General features: G+C 45.4%; 1 protein-coding gene across 1 annotated transcript; it reads right to left on the reverse strand.

Annotated features, from left to right (window-relative positions):
- Positions 1-6: 6 nt before the first annotated feature.
- LOC108671697 (tyrosine kinase receptor Cad96Ca) lies at positions 7-2,429 on the reverse strand. Its single transcript, XM_047881863.1, has 4 exons — positions 2,331-2,429; positions 1,520-1,739; positions 1,020-1,225; positions 7-536 (listed from the first exon to the last, which is right to left on the reverse strand). Exons 1-4 carry the CDS (start codon positions 2,427-2,429, stop codon positions 483-485), a joined length of 579 nt encoding a protein of 192 aa, XP_047737819.1. The 3' UTR covers positions 7-482.
- Positions 2,430-24,246: the final 21,817 nt, after the last annotated feature.

Genomic DNA, 24,246 nt, shown 5'->3' on the forward strand with positions numbered 1-24,246 from the left:
GTGGTGTTCGTTATTTTCTTGAGTCACGACGTCTCTTCAGACAACTTCAGCCGACCGCGATATATATCACCGAGAAGAAGCCAACCGAAGAAGAATATTGGAACCGCTCTGTCGAAAGAGTGGAGCTGCTCTGAGATCTCACGACTTACCATCGAGAAAAAGGAACTACGACTTACGACCGCTTCAAGCAAGTTATCCTGAACTACCAGAGTAACCAGCATCCCCGGCCTACAGACAGCAGAGAACTACCACGATCTGGCCGTCAGCAGCTACCTATATTATAGCCATACGAAACTTCGGGGTCGTCATTGAGGAAAACTACGGGAGCACTGTGGAGAACTGGGTTCACGCCGGACTTCACCGCCAGGCTCGTCTTGGACTGGGTCGCTTCTACAGATCTCGGTGATGTACATCTGTGTAAATTTGGGAGACTAGCAGGGCCGTCAGCCACCCTTGTTTAGCGTCTTTGATTTAGTTGTAATTTACGGTCCTGGGTTTGAAGTAGTATTGCCAAATTTCTGTTGTCCCATGAACATCTGTTAAAGAATAGGATTTCTATGTCGATCTGTATTAGGGCGAAATTGGTGTCTTAAGTATACAAGTGTTGAACAGCTTATTTGTATCTTTTCCCTTGTCAATTCGTCACTTAACTGCCAGCGTGAGAACCTTTTCACGCGCCGACCCTCGGGCTAGAAACCTGACAGTATTTTAAAATGTTTAATTAAAAACTCTATCGAGATTTCCATACGATTGATAGTTCAATACAGGGGTCGAAATAATTAGTATCTTGCAATAACTATAAATCCTGTCGACGCCACCCCCTTATATCGATGATTACAGTTTAGGTTGAAAGTTGAAATTACTACATCAAGACCAAGAAGAAAGGTTGGAAATAAATAAGGAGCAGGACACGACAACTTAAAATTCTCTAATCCAGACTAGAGTTACGTAATCAAAAAAACTCCAGTGAAAAGTCATCTTTCCCCACCTAGGATCACCCCTCGAGTTTTAAGCCGCACCTGGTAGAGGTCGTTGGAGATGTATTGTGGCTGGGGAAGTCGTAAACCAGTCTGCACGCGAGGGGTAACCTGGTCGGTGGGGAGGTCGGGGTAAGGGGTCGCCCCGAGGGTCACAGCCTCCCACATCAGCACCCCCAGGCTCCATATGTCCCCGTGCACTGAGGACAAGCGTGCCGCGCCAGTTGCCTGCTCCCCAGCAGCGACTCCTGTACATGAGAGCAACGTATGTAACCAATCAACGGTAACCATCCTGCAGTGCGTTATAGACCTGTGACCAATACAGGGTACGAGCGCTCAGTTAGTGGCCAGTCAAACTATGAGCATCACTGCGGTGTGTTCCTGACCTGCGACCAGTAAATGGTCAAACTTTGACCAATGCAATTTAATGTGCATCAATAAAATTGCAGGAGGGTTAATCCTTGATTGCAGTAATATAAATAAAGCGTCTACAGTTCAGATAATAATAAATACGACCCACAATAAGAGGTTGGGAGCCCCACCGTTGGAGGCAGGCCAGTGGGTGAGCAGCTCTCGTGCCACCCAGCGCCGGTAGTCAGGCTCGTAGACGTCGTTGGTGTAGGAGAGCAGTCCAAAGCCCGTGAGCTTGGCGACTGTACCGTCGACGAGGACGACGTTCCTTGCGCACACGGCGCCATGCGCTACACCACAGCTGTGCAGCCACTGCAGCCCACGCGCCACACCGCACAAGATGCTCAACACCTCCAGACACATTGAGAGGTCAGGGCATGAGCTCGGGATTAAACTTCACTTACAGATATATTAACCGTTCTCAATGATATTTGTATCCAAAAGCCTGCAAATAGAGTAAACATCAGTACAAAATGGGTTAAATTATAGAGGTGTTTTATTTCAGACTATCAGGTCTTTAGAATGTAGAGCATAGACTCATTCGACTAAAATTCACCAGCATTGTTGTGGAGTTATACTCATAATCTAAGAGCAACAAGTAAACGTATTAAAAGCATGAGTAGGGTAAAGCTCTCCTCATCAATATTATACACAATATAATTAAAAATAATTTATTTCATACTTTCACCTGGTATCAACTGACGCACAAGGTATAGGCTTAAAAATAATGAAAGGTAATTACGTATGAATCAAATAATGAATAACATTCAAAATTCAGGTGTGATCAGTAAAATAAAGATATACTCATGCTTCAACTAACCTAGAATAATATATTTATGATATATATTATATAGATGATATAAATATAGTTAATATAAACAAACAACTCGATACAGTAATAGCATAGACTACCTCTAGCAGACATGAAGTCCCAAGCAATACCTGTTGTTCAGCAATAGTAGAAAACCGTCTATGTTTCTCAGCATAAACAGGATAGTGGGTGAGAGCCCGAGCGTCTGTTAGGTGTTGCTTGATACACATCTTCTTTGTCCGATCATCAGATACACATCTTCTTGTCCCACCATCTGATACACCTCTTCTTGTACTATCATCTGATACACATTACCCTCGTCCTATCATCTGATTTACATTACCCGCGTCCTATCATCTGATATTGGCAACGTCTGTACCCCCTGATAACGGCACCGCCCGTCCAAGGGGCACCACCCCCTTGGTGGGGATGGTACCGGTAATTGGTTCTACCTAAGGGTGTGGCTGCCTTGATGACTCGCTTATCTCTTTCTTATCGGCACCTCTTGCTATGCCTGAGATAACACAAAGCTCATATCAACTGCCAAGGATCGAGGGCTTGTCAGGCCAGCGTACGCTATTGGTGGCCTTTACGCGCCTAATACGCGTACGTGTCGGGCACTTCGTAGGCCAAAGTGTGCACTTCGTTGGCCAATTCCAGGCGCGCTAATTCAGAGCTAAAAATTTACGTGGTCATTACCAACGGCCGCTTGCCAGTCTGTAGTCGCGTGTACGCCGCAGTAGTGCAGCGACAGTGCCGGGAAGACAGCTAGGCGCCGTCATAGCCTTTAAGTGGCAGGGTGGCCCAGTGGTTAAAGTTCAGAGTACCAAGATTGGCGCAGAAAGGCGTGGGTTCGATCCCAGCTCTGTGCGCCAGTTTCTGGTTAGAATCGGCGAGGAGGCCGGGCGGTTAAGCACAGCAGAATTGTAGCAGTGAGTTGCGAATTCGAGACCGCAAAAAGCTGTGAATGTTCTGCGGTGTTAAGAATCGGCGACAGGCCTACAGCCTAATAAACGCTGAAACCGCTATTATATATATATATATTTATATATTATATAGCCTACGGCCTCCTACAAGTCTACATTCGCGTGGACGCCACGGCAGTGCTGGGAAGACCGCTTTGGCGCCGTCATAGCCTACGGCCGCCTACAAGTCTACACTCGCGTGGACGCCGCGGGAGTGCCGGGAATGGCGCCGTCATAGCCTACGGCCGCCTACAAGTCTACACTCGCGTGGACGCCGCGGTAGTGCCGAGAAGACCGCTTTGGCGCCGTTATAGGGACCGCGCGTAGGTGTTAAGACGACGTCTCAGCCGGGGTGCGGCTAGCGTCACCGGCGCGGTGCCTATACGGCGCTCTCAGTGACGGTTGAATGCATACCGGCTCCAAATCAGCCTCATTTTGGCTGTGGCTTGAGTACGGCCATGCATTTTGTATTTATCATATCTACTTTGCATTTATCACGTGTTCTTTGCGTTTCTTCCATGAATTCTGCATTTATCGCATGTTCTCTGCTTTTATCATAGGTATGTACTCTGCTCAGACCACATAAATCTCGCATTTTTGACTTGAATCATATCCTACATATTTATCATGCACAGCGTTGCATTGATCACATTATTGCTGAATTTATCACACAAGTACTGTTATGGTCACCCACGTAAGCACATTTATTACGTGAGCTGTGCAGTTGCCGCGTGCAGTGCTTACCACTCTGCATGGCGTGCAGTGCTTGCCACTCTGCATGGCGTGCAGTGCTTGCCACTCTGCATGGCGTGCAGTGCTGGCCACTCTGCATGGCGTGCAGTGCTTGCCACTCTGCATGGCGTGCAGTGCTTGCCACTCTGCATGGCGTGCAGTGCTTGCCACTCTGCATGGCGTGCAGTGCTTGCCACCTGTCTCTTATACACATCTAGATGTGTATAAGAGACAGCCACTCTGCATGGCGTGCAGTGCTTGCCACTCTGCATGGCGTGCAGTGCTTGCCACTCTGCATGGCGTGCAGTGGTCAGCACTGTTCAACAGCCCCTGCAGTGAACAATCTGTGCGTGCATGCGAGGTATCCTCAGCGTCAGACATCGCAGCCTAACTTTTGAAATTAATTCTAAAAATTATATTAATTTAGTATTCATAGTAAAATTATACTGATATAATTTTTATATTCAGAGGCAATGAACTTATTTAACGTAAGTTACTTTTTGAACTCGATTCTGTCAAACAAATCTACCAAGTTGAGTTGCGAAACTCTGACGAACTGCCTGCCTTTTCTAGAGCAACGATGCACTATCCTGACACCTAGAGTGCCGGTGCTCTAGTAACGGTACTCTCATGACGGTACTTGAGATGCACACACTCTAGCTGGTATGGGTACTCTAAAGACAGTACTCTTAACGCAGCCCTCTAGAGTTCCCTCGATTGTTCTTCCCTCAGGTCGTTCTTCGCGTCCGTCGCCAGCCGATGTATGGGCAGCCTCCTGAACACAGAGGGACAACACACCACCGGCAGCCTTCTCAGGTGGGTGGTGCCTCTAGGCCTACTGCCTCTAGGACTACTGCCTCTAGGCCTACTGCCTCTAGGCCTACTGCCTCTAGGCCTACTGCCTCTAGGCCTACTGCCTCTAGGCCTACTGCCTCTAGGCCTACTGCCTCTAGGCCTACTGCCTCTAGGCCTACTGCCTCTAGGTCTACTGCCTCTAGGCCTACTGCCACTAGGCCTACTGCCACTAGGCCTACTGCCACTAGGCCTACTGCCACTAGGCCCACTGCCACTATGCCTACTGCCACTAGGCCTACTGCCACTAGGCCTACTGCCACTAGGCCTACTGCCTCAAGGCCTACTGCCACTAGGCCTACTGCCACTAGGCCTACTGCAACTAGGCCTATTGCCTCTAGGCCTACTGCCTCTAGGTCTACTGCCTCTAGGTCTACTGCCTCTAGGCCTACTGCGTGCTCAAGCCTGGCCTTGATCCTTGCATCGTTCATAAACCTACCACCTTGACTAGACCTACCACTTTGCCTTGACCCACTATGCTTGGACCTACCATCTGCCTAAATTTACCCTTTACCTAGAGAAACCACCTTGCCTAGTGCAGGAATCACAGTCCCCTGTGCTGTCCATTTGCCACTGTCTATCCACTGATTTGCCATGCAAAAGAATTAAAGTGCTTGCAAGTTTCAACTTCACTACAAATTGTAGCATTAAATAAACGCATGGCCTGGAAAAATATGTAAACCTCGTTTTGTTTCTATTGCATCAGACTCGATATCCTGATTTGGTGGTCGAACTTGATTTGGAGTCAGCGGTCTTGGCATTAGGAAGAGCCCTGGGGCGGTTGACATCAGTTTTTGTTGACGGCAACTCAGCTTCTTGGGTTGAATCGCTCGCCTGCACATGGAGGCTGATGAATCGTGTCTTGGACCATTGTAATGATAATGTTATTTAAGGCAGTATTAAAGCTGTTTTATGGCCGTTTTGAGGCTACTCTGAGGGAGTTTCAAACCCGTTTAAGGACGTTCAGTGGCCTCTTAAAAGCTACTCTAAGCCATCTTAAAGTCTTTGGCCGAAAACCAGAATCAACAGTAGAGTAGATTGACAAGCAAATCCAGTGATATGTACTGAAGGTTATACATATAAAGCATTTGCTTAGAGTAACTGCCTACGGGGATAAAATGTAGTTGAGACATTGTGCTTCACTGAAACCGCTAATGCAGCATCAACGAAACGGAATCATCAATATCTTATAATGGGACCACTTGTTTAATGATGAACTAAATATTAACTCTTCGCCGAGGCTGTCTTGTGAGTGGCGACTTGTGGCGGCGCTAGGACGGATAACGCGTGTCATGAGTGACGCATGGCAGCGACGAGTGGCAGCGACGCGTGGCAGCAACGCGTGGCCACCATAGCTGCCCTCGTGCACAGAGCTGCCCTCGTGCACAGAGCTGCCCTCGTGCACAGAGCTTCCCTCGTGCACAGAGCTGCCCTCAGAGCTGCCCTCGTGCACAGAGCTGCCCTCGTGTACAGAGCTGCCCTCGTGCACAGAGCTGCCCTCGTGTACAGAGCTGCTCTCGTGCACAGAGCTGCTCTCATACACAGAGCTGCCCTCGTGCACAGAGCTGCCTTCGTGCACAGAGCTGCTCTCGTGCACAGAGCTGCTCTCGTGTACAGAGCTGCTCTCGTGTACAGAGCTGCTCTCGTGTACAGAGCTGCTCTCGTGTACAGAGCTGCTCTCGTGCACAGAGCTGCCCTTGTGCACAGAGCTGCCCTCACAGATGCCCTCAGAGTTGCCCTCGTCTGCCACGACGCTGATTATTTCAGTCCGTTTTTTCAGCGCCGTCGCAAGCGGCGCGTGACGCGACGTCAAACCTGGCGTTGACGGAGCCACGGCAGACGTGAGCGCAGGCGGCGTATGGGTGGCCGCCGCTGAGACGTTCATAAGCGGCGTATGGGTGGCCACCGCTGAGCCGTTCATAAGCGGCGTATGGCTTGCCACCGCTTAGCCGTTCATAAGCGGCGTATGGGTGGCCACCGCTGAGCCGTTCATACGCGGCGTATGGGTGGCCACCGCTGAGCCGTTCATAAGCGGCATATGGGTGGCCACCGCTGAGCCGTTCATAAGCGACGTATGGGTGGCCACCTCTGAGCCGTTCATAAGCGGCGTATGGGTGGCCACCGCTGAGCCGTTCATAAGCGACGTATGGGTGGCCACCTCTGAGCCGTTCATAAGCGGCGTATTGGTGGCCGCTGCTGAGCCGCCTTTAAGCCCTGCAAAACATGAGCCGTTTAGATGAACAGGCTTGCGGTACTTTGTCGTGTTTTTAAATCCAAATTTTGGTGATATTCACCTAAAACTCTATGCTCTGCTGTCCGCAGCATTTGATTTGTTGTAACTCTAGCCTTTTTTTGTGGCCGCTTACAAATCCACGTCAGGCTTGGCTGTTATAACAGCGAGTTGTCTTCTTGTTGAACGTGTGAAAGTTCTCTAATTATATTGACAGTGAGCGGCCAACGGTAGAAGGTTAGAGAAATACAGTGAAGATTTACGACACCACTTATGTGATGGTCAGGCACCGGCACAATATTAGTCACCCTCTATTGCTAACGCCTGTATTGGGATGACGAACACTGCTCAAATCTAACAACGACGCACATCAGCGAGATCTAAGAAGTAAGAATTATGTCCCCGAGTGGTCGACACCGATGTATCCTCAAGATATTTTGCTGTGGGACTATGTCTGTTGAAAGTCGAGCACTGTCTTGCAGGTTTAGTACGTATAAAAGACATCGAGTTTTCACACATGTATTTCAGAACAGGTATAAACAATGCGTTGAGCCGTTAAGTCCAAACCAGCTATACAATAAAACAAGAATGAACTTCCCAGGAAGTATACAAAATCTAAATTGCAGAAGTCTGTAAATCAAAGTTAAAAAATTTCTGTTACTGAAACTTGATTAAAATTGGTCCTATTCACTAACAATATCCGCCAGAAATATCCTCCCTGTGTACAATTCAAGATGCTGTCGTAGCCCCTATATAGGTTATGCTTTTCACTGCTGCCAGACCTCCTTACTGTTGCTTGACCAACTCCTTCCTTGCACCGCTTGGTGTCTGATCTTGCGAATGACTTCACTTATCTCGTAGCGAAGTCGGCATGTCGGCTCTCTCGACAGGTTTAACTTATCTCTTAGTGAGGTCGGCATGTCGGCTCTCTCGAAAGGCTTCACTTATTTCGTAGCGAGGTCGGCTTGTCGGCTCTCTCGAAAGGCTTCACTTATCTCTTAGTGAGGTCGGCTTGTCGGCTCTCTCGAAAGGTTTCACTTATCTCGTAGCGAAGAGGTCGGCTTGTCGGCTCTCTCGAAAGGCTTCACTTATCTCTTAGTGAGGTCGGCTCGTCGGCTCTCTCGAAAGGTTTCACTTATTTCGTAGCGAAGTCGGCTTGTCGGCTCTCTCGACAGAATTCATTTATCTCTCAGCGAGGTCGGCTTGTCGGCTCTCTCGAAAGGTTTCACTTATCTCGTAGCGAGGTCGGCTTGTCGGCTCTTTCGAAAGGTTTTACTTATCACGTAGCGAGGTCGGCTTGTCGTATCTCCCAGCAGGTTTCACTTACCCCGTAGCGAGGTCGGCTTGTCGGCTCTCTCGCCATGCTTCACTTATCTCGTAGCGAGGTCGGTTTGTCGTATCTCCCAGCAGGGTTCACTTATCTCTAGCGAGGTCGGCTTATCGGATCTTTCGGCAGGCTTCACTTATCTCGCAGCGAGGTCGGCTTATCGGATCTCTCGGCAGGCTTCACTTCACTGTTAGAAAAAACGGTGAAAAAACGGTCCCACTGGCGTTCTAGTGGCCGGTCGCCCCGTGAAAATAAACTGTTTCACCGTTTTTATCAGATGTTTTATGGATTTCTAGTGTTAAATTAGAATAAAAACGGCGACACGGTGTTTCTTTTCACGTGCCGACCGGCCACTGAAACGCCGGTAATACCGTTAACGGTAATTTTTCTAACAGTGTTATCTCGTAGCGAGGTCGGCTTATCGGATCTCTCGGCAGGCTTCACTTATACTGTAGCGAGGTCGGCTTGTCGGGCCTCTCGGCAGGCTTCACTTATACTGTAGCGAGGTCGGCTTGTCGGGCCTCTCGGCAGGCTTCACTTATACTGTAGCGAGGTCGGCTTGTCGGGTGGTCTCTTGGCAGGCTTCACTTAATACTGTATAGCGAGGTCGGCTTGTCGTATCTTCCTGCAGCAGGCTTCACTCATCATGGTCCGTCTGGAACAGCTTGCTTTCTCCCTGTATGACCTAATCTTATTCATCGTCCCCACGTTGCCGCTTGCCCCGGTCTCACTTCTTACCGTGAGCAATATTCAAATAAAGCTCTAATTTTTTCATCACTTCATCATTTATTCATACATACGTAATATTGGAATAGTAATAAAAAACATGTGATAAAACTTTTCACATTGGCGGCGTTTGGGTGGCCGCCGCTGAGCCGCCTATATAAGCTCGGCTTTTTGGTTTCACTCTTTCGTGAGAGTTTAGCCCACGATAAAGTGCGTTCATTATAATTGTTAGAAATATCTATAGGCATCAGAGATAATCTATAGGTGCCAGAGGTAATCTTTAGGCATCAGAGATTATCTCTAGGCATCGGAGATAATCTAGTGTCATCAGAGATAATCTATAGGCCTCAGAGATAATCTTTAGGTATCAGAGATAATCTATAGGCATCAGAGATAATCTATAGACATCAGAGATCATCTTTAGGCACCAGAGATGATCTTTAGTCATCAAAGATAATCCATAGTCATCAGATATAATCTTTAGGCATCAGATAATCTTTAGTCATCAAAGATAAGCTATAGTCATCAGAGATAATCTTTAGGCATCAGATAATCTATAGTCATCAGAGATAATCTTTAGGCAACAGATACAATCTATAGGGATCAGAGATAATTATCTATAGGCTTCTGAGATAATTTATAGGTACCAGAGACAATATATTGTCATCAGAGATAATCTATAGGCATCAGAGATGATCGAGAGGCATCGGAGATATATCATAAAAGAAAGAGAAATGGATTTTAAAAACACTGCTCATGACAATGATAAAGGGATTATAAAGACGCTGCTAGAGACGATAAATAGATCATAGAGACGCTGCTGGAGACGATAAATAGATCATAGAGACGCTGCTGGAGACGATAAATGGATCATAGAGACGCTGCTGGAGACGATAAATAGATCATAGAGACGCTGCTGGAGACGATAAATAGATCATAAAGACGCTGCTAGAGACGATAAGTAGATCATAAAGACGCTGCTAGAGACGATAAGTAGATCATAAAGACGCTGCTAGAGACGATAAGTAGATCATAAAGACGCTGCTAGAGACGATAAGTAGATCATAAAGACGCTGCTAGAGACGATAAGTAGATCATAAAGACGCTGCTAGAGACGATAAGTAGATCATAAAGACGCTGCTAGAGACGATAAGTAGATCATAAAGACGCTGCTAGAGACGATAAGTAGATCATAAAGACGCTGCTAGAGACGATAAGTAGATCATAAAGACGCTGCTAGAGACGATAAGTAGATCATAAAGACGCTGCTAGAGACGATAAGTAGATCATAAAGACGCTGCTAGAGACGATAAGTAGATCATAAAGACGCTGCTAGAGACGATAAGTAGATCATAAAGACGCTGCTAGAGACGATAAGTAGATCATAAAGACGCTGCTAGAGACGATAAGTAGATCATAAAGACGCTGCTAGAGACGATAAGTAGATCATAAAGACGCTGCTAGAGACGATAAGTAGATCATAAAGACGCTGCTAGAGACGATAAGTAGATCATAAAGACGCTGCTAGAGACGATAAGTAGATCATAAAGACGCTGCTAGAGACGATAAGTAGATCATAAAGACGCTGCTAGAGACGATAAGTAGATCATAAAGACGCTGCTAGAGACGATAAGTAGATCATAAAGACGCTGCTAGAGACGATAAGTAGATCATAAAGACGCTGCTAGAGACGATAAGTAGATCATAAAGACGCTGCTAGAGACGATAAGTAGATCATAAAGACGCTGCTAGAGACGATAAGTAGATCATAAAGACGCTGCTAGAGACGATAAATAGATCATAAAGTCGCTGCATGAGACGATGGATAGATCATAAAGACGCTGCTGGAGATGATGAATAGATCATAAAGACGCTGCTGAAGACGATAAATAGATCATAAAGACGCTGCTGGAGACGATGAATAGATCATTCAAAGGCCGTATACTCGTTCAAGGATAACGATTAAATCTGATGACTCATTACTAACATTCACCGTTACAGACGTTATGCACTGCGTACAGACGTTATGCACTGCGTTACAGACGTTATGCACTGCGTACAGACGTTATGCACTGCGTCACCAACACTATGCACTGCGTCACCAACACTATCCCAGTTAAAATTTTGAGCCGAGACCGGCGCCGGGTTTAGCCGGGCTGGTCGCGCTTTAGCAGGATGGAGCCGTGAAACTATAACCGGCCATCTATCNCGTTAGACGTTATGCACTGCGTTACAGACGTTATACACGGCGTTAAAAGCGTTATTTTCAGCCGCGTTTATCACCGACGTTCTTTAGTTTGACGTGAATTCTTAAAGGCGATCAGCTGCTGCAACGGCACCCGCTGCCACCCTCCCTCTTTACCGCTCCCACTCATTACTTCTATATAGCCCTCTCTTTCCCTCTCTGCATTCTCCCACTCATTACTTCTATATAGCCCTCTCTTTCCCTCTCACCATTCTCCCACTCATTACTTCTATATAGCCCTCTCTTTCCCTCTCGCTATTCTCCCACTCTTTAACTCTTTATAGCCCTCTCTTTCCCACTCGCTATTCTCACACTCTTTAGCTTTTTATAGCCCTCTCTTTCCCTCTGGCTATTCTCCCACTCATTAACTTTTTATGGCCCTCTTTTTCCCTCTCGCCATTCTCCCACTCTTTAACTCTTTATAGCCCTCTCTTTCCCTCTCGCTATTCTCCCACTCTTTAACTATTTATGGCCCTCACTTTCCCTCTCGCCATTCTCCCACTCTTTAACTCTTTATAGCCCTCTCTTTTCCTCTCGCTATTCTCCCACTCTTTGGCTCTTTATGGCCCTCTCTTTTCCTCTCGCTATTCTCCCACTCTTTAACTCTTTATAGCCCTCTCTTTCCCTCTCGCTATTCTCCCACTCTTTAACTATTTATGGCCCTCACTTTCCCTCTCGCCATTCTCCCACTCTTTAACTCTTTATAGCCCTCTCTTTTCCTCTCGCTATTCTCCCACTCTTTGGCTCTTTATGGCCCTCTCTTTTCCTCTCGCTATTCTCCCACTCTTTAACTCTTTATAGCCCTCTCTTTCCCTCTCACCATTCTCCCGCTCTTTAACTTTTTATAGCCCTCTCTTTCCCTCTCGCCATTCTCCCACTCATTACTTCTATATAGCCCTCTCTTTCCTTCTTGCCATTCTCCCATTCTTTAACTCTTTATAGCCCTCTCTTTCCCTCTCGCCATTCTCCCACTCTTAAATCCAACCCTGCATCTGTGCAATTGGACCACGTGCACCATTGGATTGCAATCCATTGTATAGCAATCCACTGTACAGCAATCCACTGTACAGCAATCCACTGTACAGCAATCCACTGTACAGCAATCCACTGTACAGCAATCCACTGTACAGCAATCCACTGTACAGCAATCCATTGTATAGCAATCCACTGTACAGCAATCCACTGTACAGCAATCCACTGTACAGCAATCCACTGTACAGCAATCCACTGTACAGCAATCCACTGTACAGCAATCCAATGCACAGCAATCCACTGTACAGCAATCCATTGTACAGCAATCCATTGTATAGCAATCCATTGTATAGCAATCCACTGTATAGCAATCCACTGTATAGCAATCCATTGTATAGCAATCCATTGTACAGCAATCCACTGTATAGCAATCCATTGTATAGCAATCCACTGTATAGCAATCCACTGTATAGCAATCCATTGTACAGCAATCCACTTGGATTGCACACAGTCTATGCCCACCAGAGCGATCGCAAGTCACCCACCAGGCGGTGAATGAAAAACAAGCTCCGCATTCAGCATTCATGATGTCGCGTGAATGCGCCATTACTCACTGTAATGAGTTCATCACAGCCGCCATTGCTGTTAATTTTACCCAGCAGGGTCTTATATACCCTGACCCTCAACCCTGACCCTAAACCCTGCCTGCTGCCCTGACCCTCAACCCTGCCTGCTACCCNAGAACAACGCGCTGTTATTTTAGAATAACAGAACAACGCGCTGTTATTGCGCTGTTATTTTAGAATAACAGAACAACGCGCTGTTATTTTAGAATAACAGAACAACGCGCTGTTATTGCGCTGTTATTTTAGAATAACAGAACAACGCGCTGTTATTTTAGAACAACGGAACAACGCGCTGTTATTGCGCTGTTATTTTAGAATAACAGAACAACGCGCTGTTATTGCGCTGTTAATAACAGAACAACGCGCTGTTATTGCGCTGTTAATAACAGGACAACGCGCTGTTATTGCGCTGTTAATAACAGAACAACGCACTGTTATTGCGTTTTTTAATAACAGAATTACGTGCTGTTATTGCGCTGTTATTTTAGAGTAACAGAAATCCCCGCTGTTATTGCGTTGCTATCTTTGAATAACTGAACAAGGCGCTGTTATTGAAGGCCTTAAAACGATTAATTCCAACAACTATCGCTAACATTTTATATTTACGATTAGGTAGTTGGAATGAAAGCTTTGTGCTGACACTTGGTTCGGTGCTGACACTTGGTTCGGTGCTGACACTTGGTTCGGTGCTGACACTTGGTTCGGTGCTAACTCTTGGTTCGGTGCTGACACATGGTAATGCCGAACTCATCAATGTCTCAGTCAAATGAGACATTGATGTTACATATATCAGATTACAGCTTCAAATAAATCAGACATTAGGATTTTTACAGGCATTTACAGCTTCATAACAATTCAGGCTTCCTTGTACTCTGCATTCCACGCTGGGATTGCTGCAGGAGTAAAACTTTCAGCCCTCGTAAGCAATTTGTGTTGTTGAGTTCCCGGTCAAGGCTCCGTTTTCTCTTTAATGTCGAGCGTTGCAGAAAACCTTAACAGCGCCGGGACTTGTTTGGTCTCGGCTGCTGTACCGTCGGCCGTCATGACACATATGTAAGTACCTATCAGCAGCTACTGCACTTAACTAGCCGCTCGTCAAAATAAACCGTATAAGGCTTGTTGTAATATAAATCGTATGCGTATAATATAAACCATACGGGTTTAATAAAAACCGTTATAATATAAACCGTATAATGCTGGTTGTAATATAAAGCGCATGGTTATAACATAAACCACACGAATTTAATAAAAACCGTCATAATATAAATCGTATGCTTATAATGAAAATCAATATAATATAAACCGTATGGTTATAATATAGACCGTTATAATATAGACCGTATAATCCTGGTTAAAACTACGAATTCTGGGGTTTGATTAATACATAATAACTATATGAAGCTATTACAATCACGATAGAAATTTGTGGCTCGGTTTTGTTCACAAAATAGATCTATTCTTAAGACGGACGACGTAAGTGCTGTGGCGACGTAAGTGCAGCTGACAATAGATGTTAGTGCAGTTGCAACAACCCTCTAACTGCTGCAGATGTAAGTGCAGCTGCAACAACCCTCTAACTGCTGCAAATGTAGGTGCCGCTGCAACAACCCTCTAACTGCTGCAGATGTTAGTGCAGCTGCAACAACCCTCTAACTGCTGCAGATGTTAGTGCAGCTGCAACAACCCTCTAACTGCTGCAGATGTAAGTGCAGCTGCAACAACCCTCTAACTGCTGCAGATGTTAGTGCAGCTGCAACAACCCTCTAACTGCTGCAGATGTTAGTGCAGCTGCAACAACCCTCTAACTGCTGCAGATGTAGATGCCGCTACAACAACCCTCTAACTGCTCCAGATGTAATGCCGCTACAACAACCCTCTAAGTGCTCTGGGGTTACAGTTCAGAGTACCAGGTTGCGGGCAGTGAGGAGCGGGTTAGATCCCGGCTTCCTGTGAAAGTTCTGGGCTTCTGGTCAAGATCGTCGAAGCAACCGGGTGGTTGAGAATGGTAAGATTTGAGCAGTGAGTTGCAGATTCAAAGCGTAGCAATCTGTTTCAATTGTGCGATGTTGAGAATCTGTGATAGGCCATATTTGGCCTAATGAACGTTAAATCACTATTGATATCATTAACCTGGCTGCATATACCACAAGATAGCTGACCCCCATCCAGAAAACCTCGCCTAAGCTGTCATAATCTTTTTAAACTGACACAACTTATCCTAACCAGACAGCTAATCTTAGCCTGGCACAACTTATCACAACAAGACATAACATATCATAACCAAGAACCTAACCTTTCCTGACATGACATGTCTGAGTTTTGCGTTGAGAGATGAAAAGTTATTCACTGACATAAAAAGATTTCAGTGTCAGGAGAAATATCAGAGCCTATGAGATAATTTCTATTATGTGTTGAACGATGAAAATTGTTTCAGTGTCAAAGCCCCTCTTGAAATACCCCTTAGCATCACTAAATAATTTTACGCTGAGTTATTGACATTTTTCCCCAAAAATGGTGCCAAATACAATATAACGTGGCCTGAATAAGTTATTGTGCGGTAAGCTTTCATTACTTCATATGTTCCTATGTGTACTGCATTAAAACAGTTGTTAGCAGTTGATGAAATTAAAGATTCGCTCACATCTTGTATATCTTCAGGAACTTAGCACTCCTGTTCTAAAACCTAGCTACGCCTCTGCCGCTTATTTTGCATTTGGGATACACACGATAATTAAATATTCATTGCTTGTCCCGTAGAGTTATTTCTGAACCCCACAGAAAAATGACTTCGAGGGTTGACTACAACATTTTTGAGTCGACGTTCCGATTATTTATTTTTTATATGTAGATGTCTTCCACATTTCCATACAAATGTTATGGATCTTATTTATTGTTGGTATAAAAAATTAGACCAAAAACGCCTCGCGTGTGACGTCAGCTTTTGCTGGTTTCGAGAGCCTGAATACCAACGGGTTAAACGTAGGGTTCTTCGTTGAATGAGGTTCTGAAATGACTAATGCTTGAATACATCACTCTAGTTTATGAAACTTTATCGTCACGACCTCCACTTTAACGTTATCACTTTATTACAATTTCATGAGCCAGGTTAACCTGCTCGCATTTAACAAGACCAGTGACAAGACCAGTGGGTTTAACAAATCAGGTTAACCTGCTCGTGTTTATCAAGAATATTGGGCCTTATGTCGGGGCCCGAATGAACAAGTGCGGCCCATCTTATATTGGCCCCAATCAGCAAGTGTGACCCATCTTATATTGGCCCCAATGAACAAGTGTGACCCATCTTATATTGGCCCCAATGAACAAGTGTGACCCATCTTATATTGGCCCCAATGAACNCGGCAGAAATAGCGCTGCTGATGTCAGCGTCGACATGAACACCTGTAACGCTATAGGGTCGTCACGAGCCAGGTTCGTTCTGCCCTCTGGTGTTTTGATCTCGGGACTTCTATTCTTCTGTGTTCAGTCCTTTGGTGTTCAACCCTCTAATGTTTTCATCTCCTGGTGTACCGTTCTCTAGTTTACAGCCCTCTGGTGTCCTATTCTCTAGTTTTTACCTATGGTATCCCATTCTCTAGTTTTTAGCCCTCAGTTGTCCCATTCTCTAATTTTTAGTCATCTGGTGTCTATCTCTCTAGTTTTTAGCCCTCTGGTGTCCCATTCTCTAGTTTTTCGCCCTCTGGTGTCCCATATTCTAGTTTTTAGCCTTATCATGTCCCATTTATTAGTTTTTATCCTTCTGGTGTTCCATTCTCTAGTTTTAACCCTCTGCTATTCAGGCACTGCTTGTGGAAAACTCAGGAGTTCAGCCCTCTTGTCTCACGTCCTCATGTTTCCTACTCTCTTGATTTCTTTCATTCAGACTAATAAACAGACAACTGTCTCCTTGCATAAACATAGTACCTGTCTCTTATACACATCTAGATGTGTATAAGAGACAGGTATTACAGCTGCAGCATTACAGCCGCAATATTAAAGTTACAGCATTACAGCTGCAGTATTACAATAACAACACTATAGCTGCGGTGTTTCAGCTGCAGCATTACAGCTGCAGTATTACAATAACAACATTACAGCTGCGGTGTTTCAGCTGCAGCATTACAGCTGCAGCACCTGGGCAGTTCACCTGCCAAACATCTGCGCGGTGTTGGCAGTCGTGCGCGTTGCTGATGTGCGCGACGGTGGCCGCTGTGCGAGTCTCGCCCTCGAGTGCGCGATCGTCAGAACTGGCGACTTTTGTCAATAAGTGAGGGAAAATAATTAAAAATTTTTCATGATAATTCATTATTTTTATGATAATTGTGACTGACTGAATAATTTAAGTGCTCCAAGGTAATACACGAGTGCAAGTATTTGAGTTTGTGAGAATATCGTCGGTTTGTGGAGGGCTTCAGTGTTTAAAAAAATAATTTCAAAACCGAAATAATTTCGTTGCCAGACTTGATATTTTTAGAGTTTTATTTCGTGATGTAATTTCAGAGCCAGAATATTTTTTCCTAATGTTCCGTTTCAACTGCAACTTTAGCGCCCGAGTAAATATTTATTAAAGTTTTAATTAACCTGAAATTTCAGTGCCAGAGTAATTATTTATTAAAGTTCTAATTAACCTGAAATTTCAGTGCCAGAGTAATTATTTCTTAAAATTCTAATTCAGCTACAATTTCAGTGCCATAGTAATTATTTAGTAAAGTTCTAATTCAGCTGCAATTTCAGTGCCATAGTAATTATTTAGTAAAGTTCTAATTCAGCTGCAATTTCAGTGCCAGAGTAATTATTTATTATTAAAGTTCTAATTCAGCTGCAATTTCAGTGCCTGAGTAATTATTTAGTAAAGTTCTAATTCAGCGGCAATTTCAGTGCTCGAATAATTATTTATTAAATTTCTAATTCAGCTGCAATTTCAGTGCTCGAGTAATCCTTTGTTAAATTTCCAGTTCGCGATGTCATTTCAATTCGTCATTAAATGGATGCATGTCACGTGTTGCGCTTTTGTTCGACGCTGCTGGTGGGAGTAAAGTTCCGTGTTCGGAAATGACGAATCTTCGACCGCATTGTGCAAATATTTTTCTTATATTTTGAATAGTGTCCTCTATTGCTGGAAAACCTATCTACTGAACGCTCAGATAAATACAATATTATGAACGTTGTAGAATATGGTGTACAATAAATATATGGCTGATATTTGCTGCCTCCCTCACACAGCTGACTAAGTTACAGAAGTTCTAGTTAAACTAGTCCATGTGACCTCCCCCTCCCCCCCCCCTCCATGAAGTTGCTCCGTTCAGCTGATCAGTCTCGAGCTGCCGGGGGCCCGTGCGCGGTCGTCATCCTGGGCCCAACCGCTCCGACGGCGCCACGGACTGGCGTCCCCCTAAAGCGCATCTAACTGATGCCACGACGACCCATCTAGCCAACGCTACGACGTATCCAGCGGACGATACGACGCCTCTAGGCACCAGCTGCCTCTGTTTGAGCGCCTGTAGCTTCCGCAAGAACATATCTTGGAGGAAAGACTCGCTACAACCGATGGGTGATCTGCATAACCTTGTGTCAATACCGTACTTTGTTGAGATCTTGCTGGATTCTAACAGATCCTGGTGGCATCCTCATAGATACAGGCTGGATTCTGATAGATAGGCTCACTCTGTATTTTACCGTCCATTGGGAGCCTCCTGCGTATCCCGAAGGTGGCCATTCTGCAAGAACCTACCAGTACCTTGTTGCTCTTTTAGTCACCCTGCGTTACAGCCTTCCATACAGACTATCCTGCTGACCCTAGAGCATTCACATCTTTGCTAGTGTATCCTGATAAAACCTGGTCATCCAGGTGCCACTCACAACTTCCATGTTGTGATGATTCATGAGATTTATAAAACTCTGGTCGTGTCTCCTGGTATATCTTGCTGGGGCCTTTACCCCAGAAGCTGGCTGTCCCGGACTACTACAGGTCGGCTGAGGCCGGTTCCGTCACCCCTACCAAGAGCTACCATGAGGATGGGGGATCCTACCAACTGTACCAAAACTGGCTCAGATTCTGGAGGGGAGGTGAGGTGCACTGGTTGATGGTAGGGGGAAAAGTGATCGAGATAGTCGATGGAAAGTCGATCGTGCGGTCAGAAGGAAGAGGAAGCCAACGGAAAGAGACCCCACAGGAAAGTGATGACGTCGGCAGAAATAGCGCTGCTGATGTCAGCGTCGACATGAACACCTGTAACGCTATAGGGTCGTCACGAGCCAGGTTCGTTCTGCCCTCTGGTGTTTTGATCTCGGGACTTCTATTCTTCTGTGTTCAGTCCTTTGGTGTTCAACCCTCTAATGTTTTCATCTCCTGGTGTACCGTTCTCTAGTTTACAGCCCTCTGGTGTCCTATTCTCTAGTTTTTACCTATGGTATCCCATTCTCTAGTTTTTAGCCCTCAGTTGTCCCATTCTCTAATTTTTAGTCATCTGGTGTCTATCTCTCTAGTTTTTAGCCCTCTGGTGTCCCATTCTCTAGTTTTTCGCCCTCTGGTGTCCCATATTCTAGTTTTTAGCCTTATCATGTCCCATTTATTAGTTTTTATCCTTCTGGTGTTCCATTCTCTAGTTTTAACCCTCTGCTATTCAGGCACTGCTTGTGGAAAACTCAGGAGTTCAGCCCTCTTGTCTCACGTCCTCATGTTTCCTACTCTCTTGATTTCTTTCATTCAGACTAATAAACAGACAACTGTCTCCTTGCATAAACATAGTACTATGTGAAATTTACATGGTGCTCTAGTATCGCACTAGTTGCCGACCCTAGTGTTGGTAGCACGCAACTCAGTATTTGTGACCTAGTAGTCCAGTGGTTGCGGACACTAGCGATGGTAGCAGGTCGCTTAGTACTAGTGCAGTTGTAGCCCAGTGCATGGTTGCTGACACTAGCGACAGGAACAAGGCTGGTGTGCAAAGCACCGGACTTTTAAGCAAGTCGGGCTCCGCACGTAGCTGCCTGGAATACCGAACTGCCGCCCTATGATGCGGTATCCTGAAAAACTGGGATGTGTAAGCGAGTTCAGAGAAAGACACGTTATTAGTTGAGGCACACGTTATTTGTTAATTTGCGCATTATCTGTTAAAGCTCGCGTTATCTGTTGAAGCTCGCGTTATCTGTTGAGGTGCTCGTATTGAGACGATGGTGCGAACAGTACGGAGCGAACAGTATGATCTTATGACCTTAAGATGAGTTTAGGACTTCTCAGTCCGCGGTCATGCTGATGCGCCGCCTTCGTTATCCTCCGTATCCAACTCGTCTTTAGGCAGGTCGCCTCGCACTCGGGTTGTATCGTTGGACGGGCTCCGTCTATCTGCCTTCTTTGGGCTAGCTGATGCAAGATGCTGTTACTTGTTACCTGCTGAGGGTATTTTCCCATAACTGGATGATCCACGATCTTGCTCAAAAACTTGTCCATTTGGTTCTTGAATGTCGCAAGAGTGAACTCCCCTCCTTTCAGCACCTTTGGCGAGGTATTAAACAGCTTCGATCGCCGGCCCGACCACGAAAACTGAACCTCACGAAGAGTCTGTACTCTCGCCGCTCTTCGGTTATTTAAAGAGGGAATCCTACACCGCCTCTTCCTCCTTTCGCTGTGATATGTCACCATTTCGGATGTTTCAATTTCAAAGTTAGGAGCCGGTGCGGTTATCATCTTCCAAGTGTACTGTGTGATATACCTCTCTCTTCTCCTCTCCATTGATTACAGTCCCAGTTGTTTCAACCTATTCCAGTAGTTCAGCTCCAGCTCCCTCATACCGCTGATTCTGGACAAGAAGGTCCGACAGACAGACCCCCTCCGCTCCGCGCCCACCCTGAGCGGTGCCCAAAGCTGGCAGCAGTACTCAAAATTTAGGAGCACGAGGGCTCTGATGAGTGTAATAATCTGCGCTGCTTCTCTAGTTTAAAATGTCCGTCAGATCCACCCCATCCGTTTTGTTCGTCATCAACTATTTTCTCAGTGTGGTCATTGAACTTGGTTTCGGTTTAAATTAAGACTCCCAGATCTCGAACAAGTTGCTGCTCCTCAATTTCTGTTTGTGGAATACGGAGCAAACAGTATGGAGCGAATAGTACGGAGCGAACAGTACGGAGCGAACAGTACGGAGCGAACAGTACGGAGCGAACAGTACGGAGCGAACAGTACGGAGCGAACAGTACGGAGCGAACAGTGCGGAACGAACAGTGCGGAACGAACAGTACGGAACGAACAGTACGGAACGAACAGTACGGAACGAACAGTACGGAGCGAACAGTACGGAGCGAATAGTACGGAGCGAACAGTATGGAGCGAATTGTAATAGAAGTACTGTTCTAGTGAACTGAACTAGATGAACAGTACTGTTCATGTACGTCTCAGTGAAGTCGTCATGTTCTTTGTAAGGCGCAGTCAGGAAGTTGTAATGTTCATCGTAAGGGTCAGAAAGTCGTAGGCTCCGATGTTGGAAATTTCTTAAATTTGTGTAGGGCTAACGGCGATCACCAACTGCTGCTTGCTACATGTTTGTTGCGCGTTTACTTCGTGTTTGCGGCGTGCGCTCACCGTACGTGTACTGTTACATGCTTGACATGTGTCAATTTCCCTCGATTATCGGCTGTAATTCGCAATATATGCAAGTATCCATTGCGGCATTAGATTTCACTCGCGCTCAGTGTTGGACATTGAAAAGTTGACCATTCGATGATATCTAATTACTTGAGTTTTTCAACGAAGGCTTAGTGAACACTCATGATGTTCTCCGGGATTCATTTGAGTCTTCCTGAGTAATTTAGGAGCCTCGCAGGTAACCAAAGAATACCGAAATTTGAAAAAAAAACTGTAATGGAAGACCATTGCATATTGCGAGTGAGTCTACCTTCCTACTAGTGAAATGCATGCATTTGGTTTTGGTTGTGTTGAGCGTGAGCGCCTCTTGGCGAGCTTAATTGCTGAAATCATTCAGTTGGTTTGCACTCTGCAGCTAGCGTCCAGTTATGAGAATATCTGCATCCTTGGAGAAAAATACTGCATCGTCAGCATAATGATGTAAATTGACCTCCTGCAACAGGGGTTATGTCGTGCATCAGGACAGGTAGGAGGGTAGAAAAAAATTCTCTTGGATGAAATTCTGATCGTGGTTCTCTCACCGATGAGAGTTCTCTCTCCAAGAAGACTTGGATCGATGCTCTGTGAGCAATGCCTGCATGGTTGCGGGCTGAAACTGAGCCAAAGAACGATGGTACTGTCACTGCTAGCTTTCCTCCTGCCCTACAAGTGCGGTGATTGGGAAGATGACCGACAATCCTTCCCATCCGTTCCTCGGCCTCCGGAAACGCGAATCAACCGACTTGCAGTCCTCCTTTTAACACGTTGACTATATATATACGAAGTGGTACATATGCGTACCACGAAATGTATTTCTCTAGGACGTAGTGGTACATAATTCAGGTCGCCTAAAATGGGCCAAATGGCCCAAATCCAAGAACAAAAAAGGCCACAAAAGGCCGATAACTCAAAATATACTAGTTTAATTATAGGTTCCACTATAAAAATTTTAATCATTTTTTTTGCAGTGATTAAAATTTAATTAGGAAGCACCCCTATCATAAATTTTAGCCGGCCAACGCAATTGAGAAAAACTAAATCACGGAATTTGTCCGGAAAAAATGACCGTCTGGCAACCCTGTTTAAAAACAGTACAAAAATTGAAATAATAGTACAAGATGAAGCAATCGTAGTCAACGTGTTAAGGGTTATTGGCTGGAGTTATGCGAAGGAGAAGGTTATGCTTCACCGAGAGTTGTCGATTTTCTTATTGCCATATGTTTCCTAAATTCCTTGCCTCTATAATCAAAATTCCCGCTAATGCTAAGGGATGAACTGTAACTTCAACCCTCTTGTATATTTCTATGTTTTTTAAAAGACGATGTTTGCACTAAACGAGATTTCGGTCTCAGAACTTAAATAAATCTAACGTGCGTGGAAGACTCCGATTAGGAAGGACACGAGAGAGAAGAGCTACGTACTCTAAATCACAGGTCGACGCAACGAAAGGTTCTACGCAACAGAGGTGAGCGAGATTATAAAGACGGCACTGTCCAGGTGGGCCATGTGTAGAGGAGTCTGAGAGTAAACTGGGAGTGAGAGTCTTTGAGGAGGCTGGGAGCAGGATTTTTGGGGAGGATGGGATCTGGAGTGTTTGAGGAGGCTGGGAGTGAGAGTCTTTGAGGAGGCTGGGAGTGAGAGTCTTTGAGGAGGCTGGGAGTGAGAGTCTTTGAGGAGGCTGGGAGTGAGAGTCTTTGAGGAGGCCGGGAGTGAGAGTCTTTGAGGAGGCTGGGAACAGGAGTCTTTGCGGAAGCCACTCAGCGAATACATTATTCGCTTAAACACGTCTAGGATCTGCGGGAGGAGGAGCTGCACCACTTACGAGTTACGAGAAGTCAAATAGTTGACTCATTGTAAAGGAGAAAAAAGCTCTACTTCATCTACTTCAATATCCCCCATCGTGCTGCAGTCGCTGAGTCCAGATTTGACGGAGATATTCTTTCCTGTACTTGGACCGAGGAGGTTAAATGCCTCACAGTCACCGATAATGTAAATGGTCAGTTTACCCTACAGACTTTCAAGAGATCGTCTATTTCCGTTGCAGCAGACTTTCACAAGACGACTGTGCAAAAGCCATAATCGTCTGTCTCTGCGCAACAACAATCAGCAAAAACAAGGACCGTAATTAAGAGTTGGTACTCGGTACTAAAGTCTTGTCATGTATGTAGGATATGTTGTTCCGTACGTAGGATTTACAGCAACATACATAAGACCTATCATAACACGTATATTGCCAGTTGTCCGTTACATCCGTCCTGGGGCCATACTTTCAAAAAAAGTTAAGAGATCGTAAGTTCATCAGCCAATCATTGACGGCCTTTCAAGCAAAATCCACTAATCATAGACAAGAAAATCGAGCGTAAGTACTTACATTAAGTTAGCGAGTTTTGAAGTATGGCCCCATGCAGCTGTTGCTGATGAAGCTCCTTTTGTTACGTACATCTTTGATTATTCTATCGCGTATCTCGGTCCTAATGTCGCTTATATAGAATTTTAGTTGCGTATTTATGACCGCTCGTAGCGCATCCCGTACCTGTAGTCACGTATCCAATAAATATCATCTATTTAGGACTCGTTGTAACCTACTTCAAACGGCTGTTTAGATGCCACGACACTAGGCCATACGATGGCACTCCACGAGACAAGAAGGCAGAAAACACTGCAATGCAGACAACAAGACACAGTGCAGTGCTGCAGTGCAGACAACAAGCACAGTGCAGTGGTGCAGTGCAGACAGCAGTACAGTGCAGTGGTGCAG

The sequence above is a fragment of the Hyalella azteca genome, unplaced genomic scaffold (genome assembly GCF_000764305.2).
Source record: "Hyalella azteca isolate HAZT.00-mixed unplaced genomic scaffold, Hazt_2.0.2 contig9004, whole genome shotgun sequence".
NCBI classification, from domain to species: domain Eukaryota; kingdom Metazoa; phylum Arthropoda; class Malacostraca; order Amphipoda; family Hyalellidae; genus Hyalella; species Hyalella azteca.